At 47.3% G+C, this 22009-nt stretch overlaps 1 protein-coding gene across 1 annotated transcript in view; it reads left to right on the top strand.

The window, feature by feature from the left end:
- LOC121544230 (NHS-like protein 1) overlaps nucleotides 1-19644 on the top strand; it is a 40442-nt gene extending 20798 nt beyond the window's left edge. The window contains exons 4-12 of the mRNA XM_045212615.1: nucleotides 3014-3073; nucleotides 3298-3547; nucleotides 4789-4917; nucleotides 5293-5804; nucleotides 6347-7666; nucleotides 8342-9769; nucleotides 9878-10352; nucleotides 10817-10904; nucleotides 18458-19644. Coding sequence (XP_045068550.1) covers nucleotides 3014-3073; nucleotides 3298-3547; nucleotides 4789-4917; nucleotides 5293-5804; nucleotides 6347-7666; nucleotides 8342-9769; nucleotides 9878-10352; nucleotides 10817-10904; nucleotides 18458-19391 — 5196 coding nt within the window. The 3' untranslated portion in view covers nucleotides 19392-19644. The remainder of the gene's footprint in view (nucleotides 1-3013; nucleotides 3074-3297; nucleotides 3548-4788; nucleotides 4918-5292; nucleotides 5805-6346; nucleotides 7667-8341; nucleotides 9770-9877; nucleotides 10353-10816; nucleotides 10905-18457) is intronic.
- The last annotated feature ends 2365 nt before the right edge of the window (nucleotides 19645-22009 follow it).

Here is a 22009-nt window from a genome sequence, read left to right as displayed (position 1 = left end):
AGCGCCGGAGGGGAGCAACGTGACAGTAAACCAGCCTGTTGCTCTTCATTCCCATCAGTCCAGTCAGTCAGTGAGTTACACTGTTAGACTATAAGACTGATCAGTGATATATACAGTTGAAGTCGGAATACATTTAAACCTTAGCCAAATACATTTAAACTCAGTTTTTCACAATTCCTGACATTTAATCCTAGTAAAAATTATCCTGTCTTAGGTCAGTTAGGATCGCCACTTTATTTTAAGAATGTGAAATGTCAGAATAATAGTAGAGAGAATGATTTATTTCAGCTTTTTATTTATTTCATCACATTCCCAGTGGGTCAGATGTTTACATACACTCAATTAGTATTTGGTAGCATTGACTTTCAATTGTTTAACTTGGGTCAAATGTTACGGGAAGCCTTCCCACAATAAGTTGGGTGAATTTTGACCCATTCCTCCTGACAGAGCTGGTGTAACTGAGTCAGGTTTGTAGGCCTCCTTGCTCGCACACGCTTTTTCAGTTCTGCCCACACATTTTCTATAAGATTGATGTCAGGGCTTTGTGATGGCCACTCCAATACCTTGACTTTGTTGTCCTTAAGCCATTTTGCCACAACTTTGGAAGTATGCTTGGGGTCATTGTCCATTTGGAAGACCCATTTGCGACCAAGCTTTAAACTTCCTGACTGATGTCTTGTGATGTTGCTTCAATATATCCACATCAGTTTCCTTCCGCATCATGCCATCTATTTTGTGAAGTGCACCAGTCCCTCCTGCAGCAAAGCACCCCCACAGCATGATGCTGCCACCCCTGTGCTTCACGGTTGGGATGGTGTTCTTCGGCTTGCAAGCGTTCCCCTTTTTCCTCCAAACATAACGATGGTCATTATGGCCAAACAGTTATATTTTTGTTTAATCAGAGGACATTTCTCCAAAAGGTACGCTCTTTGTCTCCATGTGCAGTTGCAAACCGTAGTCTGGCTTTTTTATGGCTGTTTTGGAGCATTGGCTTCTTCCTTGCTGAGCGGCCTTTCAGGTTATGTCAATATATGACTCGTTTTACTGTGGATATTGATACTTTTGTACCGGTTTCCTCCAGCATCTTCACAAGGTCCTTTGCTATTGTTCTGGGATTGATTTGCACTTTTTTATATACAGTACAGTTCAAAAGTTTGGACTGTTACGCTATGGTTCAACCCAGCACTCAGAGAAACAAACACGACTAAGGGAGTGGAGGAAACAAAAATTATTTTAATAAAAGTTCAATTTGTCTTAGTCCAAAAAACTACTGAAGAAAAGGAACAGAGTGGGCTAGTCGGCTCTGGAGGAAGGAGAGGCTGAGGCAGGCAGGCAGGCACGAAGGCAGGCAGGCAGGGAGGTATGTCTGAACTGAAGACAAAACAAATGACAGGTTAAGGAGAGTAAAAAGCCAGGCTGAAGACAAAGACAATTCAACTCTACTGGTGAGCCAAGTTACCGCTCTAGTAAGAACAACGATCTGGCGCCGGTGGAAAGCCATGCCCAGGAATTAGTAGTGCAGGTTGATGAGAGAATAGGATGCAGCTGCGTAGGCAGGAATCACTGGAAACAACCCGCAGCTGCACAGGAGAGGCAGATCCTGAGCACGCCCCCCGATCCACTCCAGACACACCCACATAAAGGGGACAAACACACATACAGATACAACAGACAAAGAGGGGACAAAACAAGGAGGAAGGGAAACAGAAAAGGGAGAGACAAGCTGCCCACATAACATGGACACATCTACTCATTCCAGGGTTTTTCATAATTGTTACTATTTTCTACATTGTAGAATAATAGTGAAGACATCAAAACTATGAAATAACACATATGGAATCATGTAGTAACCAAAAAAGTGTTAAACAATTTAAATTATATTTTATATTTGAGATTCTTTAATATAGCCACCCTTTGCCTTGATGACAGCTTTACACACTCTTGGCATTCTCTCAACCAGCTTCACCTGGAATGCTTTTCCAACAGTCTTGAAGGAGTTCCCACATATGCTGAGCACTTGTTGGCTGCTTTTCCTTCACTCTGCCGTCCGACTCATCCCAAACCATCTCAATCGGGTTGAGGTCGGGGGATTGTGAAGGCCAGGTCATCTGATGCAGCAGTCCATCACTCTCCTTCTTGGTAAATTAGCCCTTACACAGCCTGGAGGTGTGTTGGGTCATTGTCCTGTTGAAAAACAATTGATAGTCCCACTGAGTCCAAACGAGATGGGATGGCGTATCGCTGCAGAATGTTGTGGTTGCCATGCTGGTTAAGTGTGCCTTGAATTCTAAATAAATCACTGACAGTGTCACCAGCAAAGCACCCCCACACCATAACACCTCCTCCTCCATGCTTTATGGTGGGAAATACACATGCAGAGATCATCCGTTCACCCACAAAAATCTCCAATTTGGATTCCAGACCAAAGGACAACTGTAATGTCTAATGTCCATTGCTCATGTTTCTTGGCCAATCAAGTCTCTTCTTCTTATTGGTGTCCTTTAGTAGTGGTTTCTTTGCAGCAATTCGACCATGAAGGCCTGATTCACACAGTCTCCTCTGAACCGTTGATGTTGAGATGTTACTTGAACTCTGTGAAGCATTTATTTGGGCTGCAATTTCTAAGGCTGGTAACTCTAATGAACTTATCCTCTGCAGCAGAGGTAACTCTGGGTCTTCCATTCCTGTGGTGGTCCTCATGAGAGCCAGTTTCATCATAGCAGTTTATGGTTTTTGCATAATCTGCTGGTGAGACAGGGATGCCATCAACATAGTCATAACTGTATTGTAGGAGACTTACTGACATCTGCTGGTGAGACAGGGATGCCATCAACATAGTCATAACTGTAGTGTAGGAGACTTATCAACAGATCTATTTTTAATCTGCTCCTCTCCTCTCCTCTCCTCTCCTCTCCTCTCCTCTCCTCTCCTCTCCTCTCCTCTCCTCTCCTCTCCTCTCCTCTCCTCTCCTCTCCTCTCCTCTCCTCTCCTCTCCTCTCCTCTCCTCTTTCAGAGGTCTAAGCTGATGGACTGTCTGTCTCAGTCCTGCTTCTCTGTCTGCTGGAGGAGAAAGGTACCACAGGCCCTACTGGGGCTAGCCTGAGCTAGTTAGTTACTATAGCCTTTAGCTAACACTGTGCGCTATAGGCTAGCTCACTGGGCTCCATAGTGGTTAGCCTGTGCTAGTGGTTAGCCTGTGTTACAGTAGCTTACTGGGGTCCCACTAGGGCATTGTGGTAGTTGTAGTAATCTAAGTGTATTTGGTTAACTCCTCTCTGTATTTTCTCTCTCCACCAGTCAACAGGGTCATCGCCAGATGATGACCTCTTGGCATATTCATTCAGGCCACCGCTGAGTCCTCCGTCAAACTGTTACAAAACCATTGATGACACAGTTAACGGGTGTGACATCACGGCTAAAGGATGTGACCTCACAGTCGCAGAGGAGACAGAGTGGACTAAGCCCCTCCCCCTGCCGACACCAGAGGAGAAGATAAGGCAGCAGGCGCAGGCCATCGCTGCTGACATAGTACCCATCAACATCACTGGTACACATAGTACATAGTACCCATCAACATCTCTAGTACAGACAGTACATAGTACCCATCAATATCACTGGTACACATAGTACATAGTACCCATCAACATCACTAGTACACATAGTATATAGTACCCATCAAAATCACTGGTACGCACAGTACATAGTACCCATCAATATCAATGGTACACACAGTACATAGTACCCATCAACATCACTAGTACACATAGTACATAGTACCCATCAACATCACTGGTACACATAGTACATAGTACCCATCAATATCACTGGTACACACAATATATAGTACCCATCAACATCACTGGTACAGAAAGTACATAGTACCCATCAATATCACTGGTACACACAATATATAGTACCCATCAACATCACTAGCACACACAGTACATAGTACCCATCAATATCACTGGTACAAAAGTACATAGTACCCATCAATATCACTGGTACACAAGTACATAGTACCCATCAATATCACTGGTACACACACAGTACACAGTACCCATCAATATCACTGGTACACACAGTACATAACTCCATTAATATAAATGGTACACACAAAGTACATAGTACCCATCAACATCACTGGCATACAAAGTACATAGTACCCATTAACATCACTGGTACATACACAGTATATAGTACATAGTACCCATCAACATCACTGGTACACACAGTACATAGTACCCATCAACATCACTGGTACACACACAGTACATAGTACCCATCAATATTACTGGTAAACACACAGTACATAGTACCCATCAAAATCACTGGTACACACACAGAACATAGTACCCATCAACATCACTGGTACACACAGTACATAGTACTCATCAAAATCACTGGTACACACAGTACATAGTACCCATAAACATCACTGGTACACACACAGTACATAGTATCCATCAATATCACTGGATCACACACAATACATCGTACGTAGTACCTGTCAATATTGTGGTACACACACAGTACATAGTACCCATCAATATCACTGGTACACACACAGACAAATGCACACCAATGCACACACACACGCTCACACGCACACACACACACACACACACACACACACACACACACACACACACACACACACACACACACACACCTCACTATACTCTTACGATAAGTATGAGAAGTGAATCATAAAGATTTCTGTGTTACTCAGTCTGTGTGTAACTGTGTGTGTAACTGTGTGTAACATTCCTTTCTACCCCCTCCATCCAGGTGAAAGTTTTGAGCGTCAGGCTAGTTTCCGGCGCGCATTAGCCAACACAGACACCCGTCGACCCAGGAACAAACTCACACGCCGCAAGACCATCACCGGAATACCTGATGACATCACCAGAGATCTGGGTACGGCTCTCCCACCACTGCTCTAACCTTTACTGTCACTTCTCATCATACTTCGTGTGTGTTATGACCCCAGACCTTGGATTTGGTACAGTGTATAATCTCTCTCTCTCTCTCTCTCTCTCTCTCTCTCTCTCTCTCTTTCTCTCTCTCTCTCTGTGTCTCTCTCTCTCTCTCTGTCTCTCTCTCTCTCTCTCTCTCTCTCTCTCTCTCTCTCTCTCTCTCTCTCTCTCTCTCTCTCTCTGTGTCTCTCTCTCTCTCTGTCTCTCTCTGTCTCTCTCTCTCTCTCTCTCTCTCTCTCTCTCTCTCTCTCTCTCTCTCTCTCTCTCTCTCTCTCTCTCTCTCTCTCTCTCCTCCCCTTCCTCTGCCCCTCTACAGAACATGAAGCTGATGAAGATCCAGGGTGTGGTGGATCAGTGATTCTGCCTGGTCAGTACTCTACTCTGGACCGAACCGGCAGTGTCAACACAGCCCTGCTACAGAGCTCTCTCGCACAGCGCTCAAACACCAAATCACTCACGCCCTCACACACCCAGGAGGCCGGCCTGATGGAGGAGGAGAGGAGAGATGATGAGGAAAGGGAGGAGAAGAGTAGAGTAGTGAAGCCGTCGGTGCGTCGGATCCGTGCCCAGAGAGGACAGGGCATCTCTTCTCTGATGGCCTCTCTCACCCCGACCCTCACCCCTAACCCCTCCCTCACGCCTTACCCTCACCCCAGCCTCACCCTCACCACCTCCTCTTCCATGGGCAGTGTCTCCCTGGGGGGTGAAGATGGAGGAGAAGGGTTCCACAGCCTCCCCCCTCAGGACGTCCTGTCCTCCCTGAGCTCTGAGAGCAGCTGCCTCAGCACCCCCTACAGGACACTCTGCCACACAGCATCCTGCTCTGTGGTGACTATATATTATTATTATTATTATTATTATTATTATTATTATTATTATTATTATTATTATTATTATATTATAGGGCTTCCTGTTGTAGATAGGGAAGGGGTACTGGTTTTCTGTTCTACCTGATAGTTAATTGCACCCATCTGGTGTCCCAGGGCTAAATCAGTCACTGAGAGCATTCTGCTCTATTGTCAGGCTATAGGGCATGCTGCTCTATGGTCAGGCTATAGGGCATGCTGCTCTATTGTCAGGCTATAGGGCATGCTGCTCTATTGTCAGGCTATAGGGCATGCTGCTCTATGGTCAGGCTATAGGGCATGCTGCTCTATGGTCAGGCTATAGGGCATTCTGCTCTATTGTCAGGCTATAGGGCATTCTGCTCTATTGTCAGGCTATAGGGCATGCTGCTCTATGGTCAGGCTATAGGGCCTGGATGTATCATATACAGTTAACTCATAATAGTAATAAGGTACTAATGAGACTACTACTTCTGGTGGTAATCATGTTAATGTTCCTCCTGCCTGTCTTGTCTGTCCCTCCAGGATCATGAGTTCCAGAGCCAGTCAGGGGAGGGTCGGAGCAGCAGATTCCCGACTCAGAGCACCTTGCTCAGGGAGGACTGGAGCTACGAGCCCCTCCTACCCTCCAGCCACTCGTCCCCCCTTCATCCTTTCTCCTCCACCTCCTCCTCCTCCTCCTCTCAGACCGACTGCAGCCCCCTCTGCTCCGAGGACGCAGATGCCACCGGACACTCCCCCTTGCAGGGGCTCAAGTCCCACAGCCACGCCTGCATTTCTGCCGACTACGCTACTGGCAGCAACCGCTGTCCCCACGGTAACCGGGACCACCGCGGTCTCCATGGAGACAGCCGTAACCTGTCAAGCAGTATCTCTCTGAGGAAGTCCAAGAGGCCCCCAGCTCCCCCCACCCGCTCCACCTCGCTACGGCGTAAACCTGGCCAGGGGAAACGGCCGTGCTACGACTACAACCCTACTGAACCTGGAGACAGAGAGCTGGCCCCCAGCCCTGCTCCCCTCTCCCCTCCAGTCTCTCCAGGGGTGTTCGAGGACCCATGGGTCCCCCGCTGTAGCAGTCTGGGCAGGGGGGGCAGGGCAGGTGCTGATACAGACAGCCAGATCAAACAGGTCCCTCACTTCCACAGCTTCCACCAACAGCCCAACCCTGGTCAGGAGCAAAACTACCCCGCTAGCCGTTGCCCCCAGCAGCCTCACCCCTCTGTCTCCCGCTCAGCCAGTGCTGGAGGGGTGAGCCTGCTTATGGGACCTAAAATGGCTGCCTCTTCTCCTAAGGTGGCTGCCTCTTCTCCTAAGATGGCCGCCTCTTCTCCTAAAATGGCTGCCTCTTCTCCTAAGATGGCCGCCTATGCAGGGAGACTCCAGCGTCTGGCCTCTTCCACCTCCAGCGGATACTCCAGCGAGTGCAACACTCCAACCCCCTCCTCACCCCTCACACCCCCTTCACCCCTCACACCCTCCTCACCCCAAACACAGTCCTCACCCCTCATCTCCTCCTCCCTCCCCCTCACCTCCTCTTCCTCCCTCCCCAGGACACGTTCTACCCCAGGGGGAGGAGGGCCAAGACCCCCCATCCCAGAGAGAAAGTCCTCTCTCCTCTCCTCCCCCTTCTCCTCCTTTTCCTCTACCTCCTCCCTCTCTTCCTACACCTCCTCCGACTCCAGATATACCCCTCTCCCCTCTCCTCCTCCCCTGCCCGGGTCCAACACTCTTCCCTCTCTACCTCCACCCTACCCATCCCTCCCTCAACGACAATCACTCCCCTCTCCTCCTCTCCTTCATCTGTGCATCTATCACCCTCTCCCCTCTCCCCCTCCTCTACCTCAGCCCACCCTCCCCTCTCCCACTCCAATACCTCAGCCCACCCTCTCCTCTCCCCCTCCTCTACCTCAGCCCACCCTCCCCTCTCCCCCTCCTCTACCCCAGCCCACCCTCCCCTCTCCCACTCCAATACCTCAGCCCACCCTCTCCTCTCCCCCTCCTCTACCTCAGCCCACCCTCCCTCTCCCCTCCTCTACCCCAGCCCACCCTCCCTCTCCACCTCCTCTACCTCAGCCCACCCTCCCCTCTCCCACTCCTCTACCTCAGCCCACCCTCTCTCTCTCCTCCTCCTCTACCTCAGCCCACCCTCCCCCTCTCCCCCTCCTCTACCCCAGCCCACCCTCCCCCTCTCCTTCTCCTCTACCCCAGCCCACCCTCCCCTCTCCCCTCCTCTACCCCCAGCCCACCCTCCCCTCTCCCCCTCCTCTACCCTCAGCCCACCCTCCCTCTCCCCCTCCTCTACCTCAGCCCACCCTCCCCTCTCCCCTCCTCTACCCCAGCCCACCCCCCTCTCCCCTCCTCTACCCCAGCCCACCCTCCCCTCTCCTCCTCCTCTACCTCAGCCCACCCTCCCCTCTCCCCCTCCTCTACCCCAGCCCACCCTCCCTCTCCCCCCTCCTCTACCCCAGCCCACCCTCCCCTCTCCCTCCTCTACCCCAGCCCACCCTCCCCTCTCCCCCTCCTCTACCTTCTCCCCCTTCCCTCCCGCCTCCCTTGCATGCCTGTGCAGTGCGACAGACTCAGCCCCACCCCTTCTTTTCACCTGTTACACCTGCCAGTCAGGTGACGTCATTGCTAGGATTCCCTCCTCCTCCTTCCCCTGAGCTCACAGAGGATTCAGACCTGCCAATCAACAGCCCTCCTCATCTTCCTCCTCCTCCTCCTCCCTCTCTTCCACCTCCTCCTCCGCCTTACACCCACACCCCTCTGCCTCCTTCCCCCCTCCTTCCCCCCTCCAGAGTGTGTCCAGGACACACTCCCCGGCCCCTGATAACAACCCAAGCCCTTCAGAGAGTCACTCTGCGCTCTACCAAGAGGCTAACCAACCCTCCATCATCTAATGTCGAGCAGAGCCAAGAGAGCAATGATCCTACCCTAACTAGCATTATGCTAACCAACCCTCCATTAGCTAATGTCGAGCAGAGCCAAGAGAGCAATAATGCTACCCTAACTAGAATTATGCTAACCAACCTTACATCAGCTAATATCGAACAGAGCCAAGAAATCAATGATGCTACCCTAACTAGCATTATGCTAACCAACCATACATCAGCTAATGTTGAGCATAGCCAAGACAGCAATGATGCTACGCTAACTAGCATTATGCTTACCAATGTTACGCCAACTAATGATGCCCAGCATGGCACAGAGAGCACCGAAGCTAAGCTAAATGGCGTAACGCTAACCAGCACCCAGGACAGAGGGGAGGGCTTGGATGCCACACTAACCAGCGCCGTGTTAGAGAGTGTCAGGAGGATTGATGCCATGCTTACTGAGGCTGAAGATGGAACCCCAGAGAGCGGCTCTCGACCACTGAGAGCAGTGTTTGAAAGCCCTGCTGCTGAAAACACACTACAGAACGGAGAACCTACGCCTCGACAGGAGACCACACCCTGCCTCACCAACGGCCAACCAAAATATTCAGCGTGGGCATACACACCCACACACTCCCCTGCTACCCACTCCCCCTCCTCCCCCCACAGACAGAAGCTTCCCATTGCCCCGAAGAAGCCCAAACGCTCCCTGATAATGCCCCCGCCCCTGCTGAGGACACACCAGACAGACACACCACCACCAACACCCGTGCTGACAGGTACACCTCCACAGCCCTACGTCCCAGAGACACCACCCTTACTGGGGATAAACCTGTCCCAGCCAGAGACACAGACCCAGACAGAGTCTCAGCCGGAGCCAGGGCCCGCATCCCCCTTCCTGAAGTTCTACCAGTCACATTACTATGTACCAGAGTTACCACCAAGGCCCTGTCCTCCAGAACCATGTGTACCAGAGCCACAGCAGGAGTCCTGTCCACTAGAGATGGAGGCAGAGGCAGAGGCAGAGACAGAGGCAGAGACAGAGGTAGAGACAGAGACAGAGACAGAGACAGAGACAGAGACAGAGGCAGAGACAGAGACAGAGACAGAGACAGAGACAGAGACAGAGACAGAGACAGAGACAGAGAAAGAGGCAGAGACAGAGAGAGAGGCAGAGGCAGAGAGAGAGGCAGAGAGAGAGGCAGAGAGAGAGGCAGAGGCAGAGATAGAGGCAGAGAGAGAGGCAGAGAGAAAGGAAGCCCCCAGGCTGCCAGAGAGTGTGTCGGTGTCATACACAGAACTGAGGAGATCAGAACTGGAGGAAATCTGGGTGATGCAGGAGGAAGAAGAGAAGGAAGAGAGAGAAAATTGGCAGAAGCTGGGGAGGAAAGAGGAGGAGGAGGGTGAAGAGGAAGAGAGACGGAGGGGACCAATGGAGGAGGAGGAGGAGGACAGCAATGATTTTGAAAGCTTCTCTTTGGAAGAGAGGAGAGACTCTCTGAGCAGTCCTCTGTCTACTGACAGCCTGAAAGGGGTGCCACTGCTGCCAGACCTACTCATCCAGGAGGAGGAGGGGGAACTAGGGGAGGAGAGGTGCAGCCTGGACACAGACGGGACCAACAGTTCCACAGGGTCCCTGATCTCCAGAGAAGACAATGGTGAGTTATGGATCTCTCTCTCTCTTTCTCCCCCCCCTCTCCCCTCCTCTTTCCTACTAAAACAAACAAACATAGATCTCTAATTGGGTTGCAAGACTTCTACCTTCCTCCTTCCTCTGTGTTGGAGATTACCATAAACACCCCTCCAGCTCTCTCTCTCCGTGACCCTCTCCACCTTCCCCCTTGACAGCCTTGACTGAAGGACAGTGCTGCAGGAAGCACATGGACTTCCAATCACTCTCTCTATCTATCACTCTGTCTCGTTTCTGCATTTATCTTTATGTTTTCTCCACCTTTGCTCGCTCTCCTTCTTCCCTGTCCTTCGTTGTGTTTCTAATGTCTTCATCTCTCTGTCACTGTCTCGGCCAGTGGCTGCTTCAATCTTCTCTCCATCGTATCAGCTTGGAATATGGTTTGGAGTATGGTCTCTGCACAGGTCTCTACAATCTCTCTCTCTCTCTCAGGTGAGGTGTTTGACATTTCTTCTGCAGAGAAGATGGTGACAACGGTACCACCACGGACTACTGAGGACCTGTTTGCTGCCATACACAGGTATGGTGATGACACATGATGACACATGATGACACATGACACATGACACATGATGACACATGATGACACATGATGAAACATGATGACACATGTACTCCTCTACTGTACGTTATTCAGACACACTATGGTACACTTCTCATATCTCCACATACAGTGGGGGGAAAAAAGTATTTAGTCAGCCACCAATTGTGCATGTTCTCCCACTTAAAAAGATGAGAGAGGCCTGTAATTCTCATCATAGGTACACGTCAACTATGACAGACAAATTGAGAAAAAAAAATCCAGAAAAACACATTGTAGGATTTTTTATGAATTTATTTGCAAATTATGGTGGAAAATAAGTATTTGGTCACCTACAAACAAGCAAGATTTCTGGCTCTCACAGACCTGTAACTTCTTCTTTAAGAGGCTCCTCTGTCCTCCACTCGTTACCTGTATTAATGGCACCTGTTTGAACTTGTTATCAGTATAAAAGACACCTGTCCACAACCTCAAACAGTCACACTCCAAACTCCACTATGGCCAAGACCAAAGAGCTGTCAAAGGACACCAGAAACAAAATTGTAGACCTGCACCAGGCTGGGAAGACTGAATCTGCAATAGGTAAGCAGCTTGGTTTGAAGAAATCAACTGTGGGAGCAATTATTAGGAAATGGAAGACATACAAGACCACTGATAATCTCCCTCGATCTGGGGCTCCACGCAAGATCTCACCCCGTGGGATCACAAGAACGGTGAGCAAAAATCCCAGAACCACACGGGGGAACCTAGTGAATGACCTGCAGAGAGCTGGGACCAAAGTAACAAAGCCTACCATCAGTAACACACTACGCCGCCAGGGACTCAAATCCTGCAGTGCCAGACGTGTCCCCCTGCTTAAGCCAGTACATGTCCAGGCCCGTCTGAAGTTTGCTAGAGTGCATTTGGATGATCCAGAAGAGGATTGGGAGAATGTCATATGGTCAGATGAAACCAAATATAACTTTTTGGTAAAAACTCAACTCGTCGTGTTTGGAGGACAAAGAATGCTGAGTTGCATCCAAAGAACACCATACCTACTGTGAAGCATGGGGGTGGAAACATCATGCTTTGGGGCTGTTTTTCTGCAAAGGAAAGAAGGAATGGGGCCATGTATCGTGAGATTTTGAGTGAAAACCTCCTTCCATCAGCAAGGGCATTGAAGATGAAACATGGCTGGGTCTTTCAGCATGACAATGATCCCAAATACACCGCCCGGGCAACGAAGGAGTGGCTTCGTAAGAAGCATTTCAAGGTCCTGGAGTGGCCTAGCCAGTCTCCAGATCTCAACCCCATAGAAAATCTTTGGAGGGAGTTGAAAGTCCGTGTTGCCCAGCGACAGCCCCAAAACATCATTGCTCTAGAGGAGATCTGCATGGAGGAAAAGGCCAAAATACCAGCAACAGTGTGTGAAAACCTTGTGAAGACTTACAGAAAACGTTTGACCTGTGTCATTGCCAACAAAGGGTATATAACAAAGTATTGAGAAACTTTTGTTATTGACCAAATACTTATTTCCCACCATAATTTGCAAATAAATTCATAAAAAATCCTACAATGTGATTTTCTGGAAAAAAGATTCTCATTTTGTCTGTCATAGTTGACGTGTACCTATGATGAAAATTACAGGCCTCTCTCATCTTTTTAAGTGGGAGAACTTGCACAATTGGTGGCTGACTAAATACTTTTTTCCCCCACTGTATATGAATCCTTGTCCCATTTTTATATATTATTTGTTTACTATTATATTTTTCTTAGACGTTTGTTTTTGTTTTATTATAAATATACAGTGTATTCGGAAAGTATTCAGACCCCTTCACTTTTTCAACATTTTGTTACGTTACAGCCTTATTTTGAAATGGATTACAATTCATTTTCCCTCATCAACCTTCACACAACACCCCATAATGACAATGCAAAAACAGATTTTTAGACATTTTTGCAGATGTATTACAAATAAAAAACTGAAATACCTTATTTACGTAATTTTTCAGACCCTTTGCTATGAGACTCAAAATTTAGCTCAGGTGCATCCTGTTTCCACTGATCATCCTTGAGATGTTTATACAACTTGATTGAAGTCCACCTGTGGTAAATTCAATTGATTGGAAATGATTTGGAAAGGCACACTCCTGTCTATACATGTATAAGGTCCCACAGTTGACAGTGCATGTCAGAGCAAAAGCCAAGCCATGAGGTCGAAGGAATTCTTCGTAGAGCTCCGAGACAGGAATGTGTCGAGGCACAGATCTGGGGAAGGGTATTAAACATTTTCTGCAGCATTGATGGTCCCCAAGAACTAGGTGGTCTCCATCATTCTTAAATGGAAGAAGTTTGGAACCACCAAGACTCCATAGAGCTGGCCGCCGTGCCAAACTGAGCAATCGGGGGAGAAGGTCCTTGGCCAGGGAGGTGACCAAGAACCCGATGGTCACTCTGACAGAGCTCCAGAGTTCCACTGTGGAGATGGGAGAACCTTCCAGAAGGACAACCATCTCTGCAGCACTCCACCAATCAGGCCTTAATGGTAGAGTGGCCAGACGGAAACCACTCCTCTGTAAAAGGCACATGACAGCCCGCTTGGAGTTTGGCATCTAAAGGACTCTCAGACCATAAGAAACAAGATTATCTGGTCTGATGAGAGCCAAGATTGATCTATTTGGCCTGAATGCCAGGTGTCACGTCTGGAGGAAACCTCGCACCATCCCTACGGTGAAGCATGGTGGTGGCAGCTTCATTCTGTGGGGATGTTTTTCAGCGGCAGGGACTGGGAGATTAGTCAGGATCGAGGGAAAGATGAACAGAGCAAAGTACAGAGCGATCCTTGATGAAAACCTGCTCCCGAGCTCTCAGGACCTCAGACTGGAGGCTAAGGTTCACCTTCCAACAGGACAACGACCCTAAGCACACAGACAAGACAACGCAGGAGTGACTTTCGGGACAAGTCTCTGAATGTCCTTGAGTGATCCAGCCAGAGCACCGACTTGAACCCGATCGAACATCTCTGGAGAGACCTGAAAATAGCTGTGCAGCGACGCTCCCCATCCAACCTGACAGAGCTTGAGAGGATCTACAGAGAAGAAATTGAGAAACTACCCAAACACTGGTGTTCCAAGCTTGTAGTGTCATACCCAAGAAAACTAGAGGCTGTAATCACTGCCAATGGTGCTTCAACAGAGTAAAGGGTCTGAATACTTATGTAAATGTGATATTTCAGTCATAATTTTTTTTATACATTTGCAAACATTTCTAAAAAAAACATGTTTTTGGTTTGTCATTACTGGGTATTGTGTGTAGATTGAGGAGGGGAAAAAATATTTAATCAATATTAGAATAAGGCTGTAACATAACAAAATGTGGAAAAAGTCAAGGGGTCTGAATACTTTCCTAATGCACTAAATACACTACCTTTCAAACATTTGGGGTCACTTAGAAATGTCCTTGTTTTCGAAAGAAAAGCATTTTTTTAACCATTAAAATAACATCAAATTGAGTGCCTTTATCCTTTTAAAATGATAAACTTGGATTAGCAAACACAACGTGCCATTGGAACACAGGACTGATGGTTGCTGATAATGGGCCTCTGTACGCCTATGTAGATATTCCATTAAAAATCAGCTGTTTCCAGCTACAATAGCCATTTACAACATTAACTATGTCTACACTGTATTTCTGTTATTTTAATGGACAAAAAATGTGCATTTTTTTCGAAAACAAGGACATTTCTAAGTGACCCCAAACTTTTGAACGGTAGTGTATATACTACCAGTCAAAGGTTTTGACACAACTATTCATTCAAGGTTTTTTCTTTATTTTTACTATTTTTTACATTGTAGAATAATAGTGAAGACTTCAAAACTATGACGTAACACATATGGAATCATGTAGTAACCAAAAAAGTGTTAAACAAATCAAAATATATTTTATATTTGAGATTCTTCAAATAGCCACTCTTTGCCTTGATGACAGCTTTGAACACTCTTGGCATTCTCTCAACCAGCTTCATGAAGTAGTCACCTGGAATGCATTTCAATTAACAGCCTTCTTAAAAGTTAATTTGTGGAATTTCTATGCTTCTTAATGTGTTTGAGCCAATCAGTTGTGTTGGGACAAGGTAGGGGGGTATACAGAAGATAGCCCTATTTGGTAAAAGACCAAGTCCATATTATGGCAAGAAAATATCAAATTAGCAAAGAGAAACGACAGTCCATCATTACTTTAAGACATGAAGGTCAGTCAATCCGGAAAATGTCAAGAACTTTGAACGTTTCTTCAAGTGCAGTCGCACAAACCTTCAAGCGCCACAGGAATGGAAGACCCAGAGTTACCTCTACTGCAGAAGAAAAGTTCATTAGAGTTACCAGCTTCAGAAATTGCAGCCCAAATAAACGCTTCACAGAGTTCAAGTAACAGACACATCTCAACATCAACTAATCAGAGGAGACTGTGTGAATCAGGCCTTCATGGTCGAATTGCTGCAAAGAAACCACTACTAAAGGACACCAATAAGAAGAAGAGGCTTGCTTGGGCCAAGAAACACGAGCAATGGACATTAGAGCGGTGGAAATTTGAGATTTTTGGTTCCAACCTCTGTGTCTTTGTGAGACGTGGTTTGGGTGAACGGATGATCTCTGCATGTATAGTTCCCACCGTAAAGCATGGAGGAGGAGGTGTTATGGTGTGGGGGTGCTTTGCTGTTGACGCTGTCTGTGATTTATTTAGAATTCAAGGCACACTTAACCAGCATGGCTACCACAGCATTCTGTAGCGATACGCCATCCCATCTGGTTTGGGCTTGGTGGGACTATCATTTGTTTTTCAACAGGACAATGACCCAACATACCTCCAGGCTTTGTGAGGGCTATTTTACCAAGAAGCAGAGTGATGGAGTGCTGCATCAGATGACCTGGCCTCCACAATCCCTCGACCTCAACCCAATTGAGATGGTTTGGGATGAGTCGGACGGCAGAGTGAAGGAAAAGCAGCCAACAAATGCTCAGCATATGTGGGAACTCCTTCAAGACTGTTGAAAAGCATTCCTCATGAAGCTAGTTGAGAGAATGCCAAGAGTGTGCAAAGATTTTGGTTACTACAGGATTCCATATGTGTTATTTCATAGTTTTGATGTCTTCACTATTATTCTACAATGTAGAAAATAGTAAAAATAAAGAAAAACCCTTGAATGAGTAGGTGTGTCCAAACGTTTTACTGGTACTCTATGTATATATATATAAATATTATTTTTGTTCTTATCCATCATTAACACACCATTCCCTGCGTATGTATCTCTCTGTAGCAGTGCAATCTGGGAAGGCACACATGTTTGAGCACCCGTGTGCGGGCGTGGTGTTGACAGCAGGTAACACGGATTGGTTGGAGGGTGTAGGTAGGGGTGGGGTCATCCCATAGTCCAGTCCCTCTATGGTGAAACATGATGTTATAGCCAGTCCCTCTATGGTGAAACATGATGTTATAGCTAGTCCCTCTATGGTGAAACATGATGTTATAGTTAGTCCCTCTATGGTGAAACATTATGTTATAGTTAGTCCCTCTATGGTGAAACATGATGTTATAGCTAGTCCCTCTATGGTGAAACATGATGTTATAGCTAGTCCCTCTATGGTGAAACATGATGTTATAGCTAGTCCTCTATGGTGAAACATGATGTTATAGCTAGTCCCTCTATGGTGAAACATGATGTTATAGCTAGTCCCTCTATGGTGAAACATGATGTTATAGCTAGTCCCTCTATGGTGAAACATGATGTTATAGCTAGTCCCTCTATGGTGAAACATGATGTTATAGCTAGTCCCTCTCTGGTGAAACATGATGTTATAGCTAGTCCCTCTATGGTGAAACATGATGTTATAGCTAGTCCTCTATGGTGAAACATGATGTTATAGCTAGTCCCTCTATGGTGAAACATGATGTTATAGCTAGTCCCTCTATGGTGAAACATGATGTTATAGTTAGTCCCTCTATGGTGAAACATGATGTTATAGCTAGTCCCTCTATGGTGAAACATGATGGTATAGCTAGTCCCTCTATGGTGAAACATGATGTTATAGCTAGTCCCTCTATGGTGAAACATGATGTTATAGCTAGTCCCTCTATGGTGAAACATGATGTTATAGTTAGTCCCTCTATGGTGAAACATGATGTTATAGCTAGTCCCTCTATGGTGAAACATGATGTTATAGCTAGTCCCTCTATGGTGAAACATGATGTTATAACTAGTCCCTCTATGGTGAAACATGATGTTATAGCTAGTCCCTCTATGGTGAAACATGATGTTATAGTTAGTCCCTCTATGGTGAAACATGATGTTATAGTTAGTCCCTCTATGGTGAAACATGATGTTATAGCTAGTCCCTCTATGGTGAAACATGATGTTATAGTTAGTCCCTCTATGGTGAAACATTATGTTATAGCTAGTCCCTCTATGGTGAAACATGATGTTATAGTTAGTCCCTCTATGGTGAAACATTATGTTATAGCTAGTCCCTCTATGGTGAAACATGATGTTATAGCTAGTCCCTCTATGGTGAAACATGATGTTATAGCTAGTCCCTCTATGGTGAAACATGATGTTATAGCTAGTCCCTCTATGGTGAAACATGATGTTATAGCTAGTCCCTCTATGGTGAAACATGATGTTATAGCTAGTCCCTCTATGGTGAAACATGATGTTATAGCTAGTCCCTCTATGGTGAAACATGATGTTATAGCTAGTCCCTATGTAAACCATTACTCTGTGACATGTTATAGTGGGTTTAGTGTTTCTGTCTGTTGAGTATGTGGTTCGGTGGTTCACAGGTTCAGTGGTTAACTGATTCACTGGTTCATAGGTTCAGTAGTTCAGTGATTCACTGGTTCTGTTTCACTGTCTCAGTGCTTCGGTGCAATGCAACTGCGCATGTAACGTCACATGTGGCTAGTCGAAGTCAAATGCCAATATCTTTCATTGAGGCAAAGCTGAAATTGCTTGCGAGTCAGTACCACATTTCAATTTTAGCCGAAATCGAGAACTTATTGTGCACATCTAGGCTACGGTGGCAAATATTTCTTATTGAGTTCATCATGAATGCCAATTTTGGTTTGCTTATCAATAAACAGGAAGGCTGTTTTCTTCAACTCCTATGAATCAAGATCATTGTGTTAATAGTTATATAACCTTTTAGTGTACTACATGCATGAAGTGTCAAATTCATCCTGTTATTAGCATGGTTTGGTGGTTCACTGGTTTGGTGGTTCACTGGTCTGATGGTTCACTGGTCTGATGGTTCACTGGTTTGGTGGTTCACTGGTTTGGTGGTTCACTGGTTTGGTGGTTCACTGGTCTGATGGTTCACTGGTTTGGTGGTTCACTGGTTTGGTGGTTCACTGGTTTGGTGGTTCACTGGTTTGGTGGTTCACTGGTTTGGCGGTTCACTGGTTTGATGGTTCACTGGTTCGTTGGTAGTGGGACTATAATTAGCAATGTAATGTTAACTTCTCTCCCATCCTCCCTCCCGCTCTCTCTCTCCCTCTCTCAGGTCTAAGAGGAAAGTTCTGGGTCGTAGGAACTCTGAGGAAGAGCGATGCCGCGTCTTCCCCCTTTCCTCCTCCTCGTCCTCCTCCTCTCCTTCAGTGACCCCTCCAGGCCCTAGCCCCGCCCCTCTGCAACCTTTTGAGTTGATAGGATCCAGTAGGGTAAGAAGTCATAGGTTAGGGGTCAGCAGCAGCAGTGACAGCTTCAAGGCTCTGCTCCTGAGGAAGGGAAGTCGCTGCGACCCTGCAGCTCGCATGTCTGCAGCCGAGAGACTCCGCAGTACCGCCCCCAAACACCAGAGGGCGAGACCACAGAGCCAGAGCTCACAGAGCCAGAGCTCACAGAGCTCACAGAGCTCACAGAGCTCACAGAGCTCACAGAGCTCACAGAGCTCACAGAGCTCACAGAGCTCACAGAGCTCACAGAGCCAGCGCCTGTCAGACAAACAACTGCAGTTCGGAGTGGAGTCACACACTCACACCCCTCAGCCCTTTGCACACACACACACTGTTCAGCTCCTGACGCTAGACCTACCCCAGCCCCAGTACACACACAGAAACAGGAGGAGGGCAGAGTGGGCACTCACTGAGGGCACGCTCCCTCTCTCCTCCCTGTCCTCCCCCACATACCCCTCCTCCCCCGCTCTTTGGGGGTGGCGACCTCCCCGCTCCCCCATTCCCCCTTGCTCAGCCAGCCGGCGTTTCGCTGCCCGCAGCCGACTACCCAGCAGCCCCATGACTGCCATCTCGGAGCGGGAAGGGGAGGGCGAATCACTGGAGGGCGATGGGTTGGCCGTCACCATCGGACTGGCCCACAGTTCGTGCAAGACTTTTGGATTGGTCAAGCTCACTGACGGACGTGCCGAGGCCACCAATGGCAGCCTTGATTGGCAGGAGAAGAGGTCTATGGAGACACACCATGTCCTGTGGGTCGGGTAGATCACCAGACTGGTGATCAGATAGACAGGCGAGTCACTGTCCCACTCATACCCAGGACGGAGGCTTCCGTCTGGAGCTAGGAGACTTTATGTATCCTGCACCTGGGGGGGAAATTCTTGGAAGTTGGAACACTGTCGAAATGAAACCTACCAGCCACCAGACTGGCGATTGTACAGGACAGTGGAGGCTGGTGAGAGGTGCTATAGGAGGATGGGCTCATTGTAACGGCTGGAATGGAATAAATGGAGCTGAGTCAAACACGTGGTTTCCATGTTTGATATGTTTGATACCGTTCCATTTATTTTATTCCAGCCATTACAGCCTCCACTGGTACATGATGATTGTCTCTGTTAATAGATTATTGGGTAACATGAATGTTGTTTTTCTCTGACCTGTTTCTTCAGTCTTGTATCTAGTTTTAGAATGGAGCAGTAGCCAGTTTGAGATTAAGAATACAACATTAAAATGTGTATTAAAAATGTATTCTGAGGTTTCAGTTACCAAAGACAAAATGTCACTCCCAGTGAAGCTGCAGCAGTGGGCGTGTCTGAGAATGTCTCTTTTGATTGTGATTGGCTTATTGTTTGGAATCATGATTGTGATTGGAGGAATGCAATCTGCTAAAGTTATCCTATATTTATATTATTTTATACTTAATCCTCTTTAAATCATCTATTTAGTTTTCTGACATTTGACATAATTTGATTTAGTCTTTTAATTTGTATTGTATTGTAGTACATGCTTTACTGTACATTGCACCCTCATCTCATTATAAAGTAACTTCTGTCTCCTTTATATTACTGTACCTTTAATACCTTTGTACATTTTTATAACAGCTGATTTGGGTAGAGGGGTTCCATGAGTTTTCTAGTGTATTTATTTGAGAACTGTGGAGACAGTGGAGTCCCACTGTATATCTGGGTTATCCCTGGTGCTAGATATGGGGTTAGGGCTTAGAACTTAGAGGTCAGAGGTTAGAGGTAAGGTGTGTACAGATTGCGTTTCTATGGCATATATGGCATATCTAGAGGGATGAAGTCAGGTGAACGATTGACAGAGATAGAGGTGGAGTGGTTATGGGGGAAGGTTGGACAGAGATAGAGGTGGAGTGGTTATGGGGGAAGGATAGACAGAGATAGAGGTGGAGTGGTTATGGGGGAAGGATAGACAGAGATAGAGGTGGAGTGGTTATGGGGGGAAGGATAGACAGAGATAGAGGTGGAGTGGTTATGGGGGAAGGTTGGACAGAGATAGAGGTGGAGTGGTTATAGGGGAAGGATAGAGAGAGATAGAGGTGGAGTGGTTATGGGGGAAGGATAGAGAGAGATAGAGGTGGAGTGGTTATGGGGGAAGGATAGACAGAGATAGAGGTGGAGTGGTTATGGGGGAAGGTTGGACAGAGATAGAGGTGGAGTGGTTATAGGGGAAGGATAGAGAGAGATAGAGGTGGAGTGGTTATGGGGGAAGGATAGAGAGAGATAGAGGTGGAGTGGTTATGGGGGAAGGATAGACAGAGATAGAGGTGGAGTGGTTATAGGGGAAGGATAGAGAGAGATAGAGGTGGAGTGGTTATGGGGGAAGGATAGACAGATATAGAGGTGGAGTGGTTATGGGGGAAGGTTGGACAGAGATAGAGGTGGAGTGGTTATAGGGGAAGGATAGAGAGAGATAGAGGTGGAGTGGTGATGGGGGAAGGATAGAGAGAGATAGAGGTGGAGTGGTTATGGGGAAGGATAGACAGAGATAGAGGTGGAGTGGTTATAGGGGAAGGATAGAGAGAGATAGAGGTGGAGTGGTTATGGGGGAAGGATAGACAGATATAGAGGTGGAGTGGTTATGGGTTGAACGATAGACAGAGATAGAGGTGGAGTGGTTATGGGGGAAGGTAGAGAGGGTGGAGTGGTTATGGGGAAGGATAGACAGAGATAGAGGTGGAGTGGTTATGGGGAAGGATAGAGAGAGATAGAGGTGGAGTGGTTATGGGGAAGGATAGACAGAGATAGAGGTGGAGTGGTTATGGGGGAAGGCTAGACAGAGATAGAGGTGGAGTGGTTATGGGGGAAGGATAGAGAGAGATAGAGGTGGAGTGGTTATGGGGGAAGGATAGACAGAGATAGAGGTGGAGTGGTTATGGGGGAAGGATAGACAGAGATAGAGGTGGAGTGGTTATGGGGGAAGGTTGGACAGAGATAGAGGTGGAGTGGTTATGGGGGAAGGATAGAGAGAGATAGAGGTGGAGTGGTTATGGGGGAAGGATAGAGAGAGATAGAGGTGGAGTGGTTATGGGGGGAAGGATAGACAGAGATAGAGTTGGAGTGGTTATGGGGGAAGGATGGAGAGATAGAGGTGGAGTGGTTATGGGGAAGGATAGAGAGATAGAGGTGGAGTGGTTATGGGGGGAAGGATAGAGATAGAGGTGGAGTGGTTATGGGTGAAGGATAGACAGAGATAGAGGTGGAGTGGTTATGGGGGAAGGTTGGACAGAGATAGAGGTGGAGTGGTTATGGGGAAGGATAGAGAGAGATAGAGGTGGAGTGGTTATGGGGGAAGGATAGAGAGAGAGATAGAGGTGGAGTGGTTATGGGGGGAAGGATAGACAGAGATAGAGGTGGGAGTGG

This window comes from Coregonus clupeaformis, unplaced genomic scaffold (genome assembly GCF_020615455.1).
Source record: "Coregonus clupeaformis isolate EN_2021a unplaced genomic scaffold, ASM2061545v1 scaf0032, whole genome shotgun sequence".
NCBI lineage: Eukaryota > Metazoa > Chordata > Actinopteri > Salmoniformes > Salmonidae > Coregonus > Coregonus clupeaformis.
Note: the sequence above shows the minus strand (reverse complement) of the source record. Positions and strands in the feature narration are given on the sequence as shown.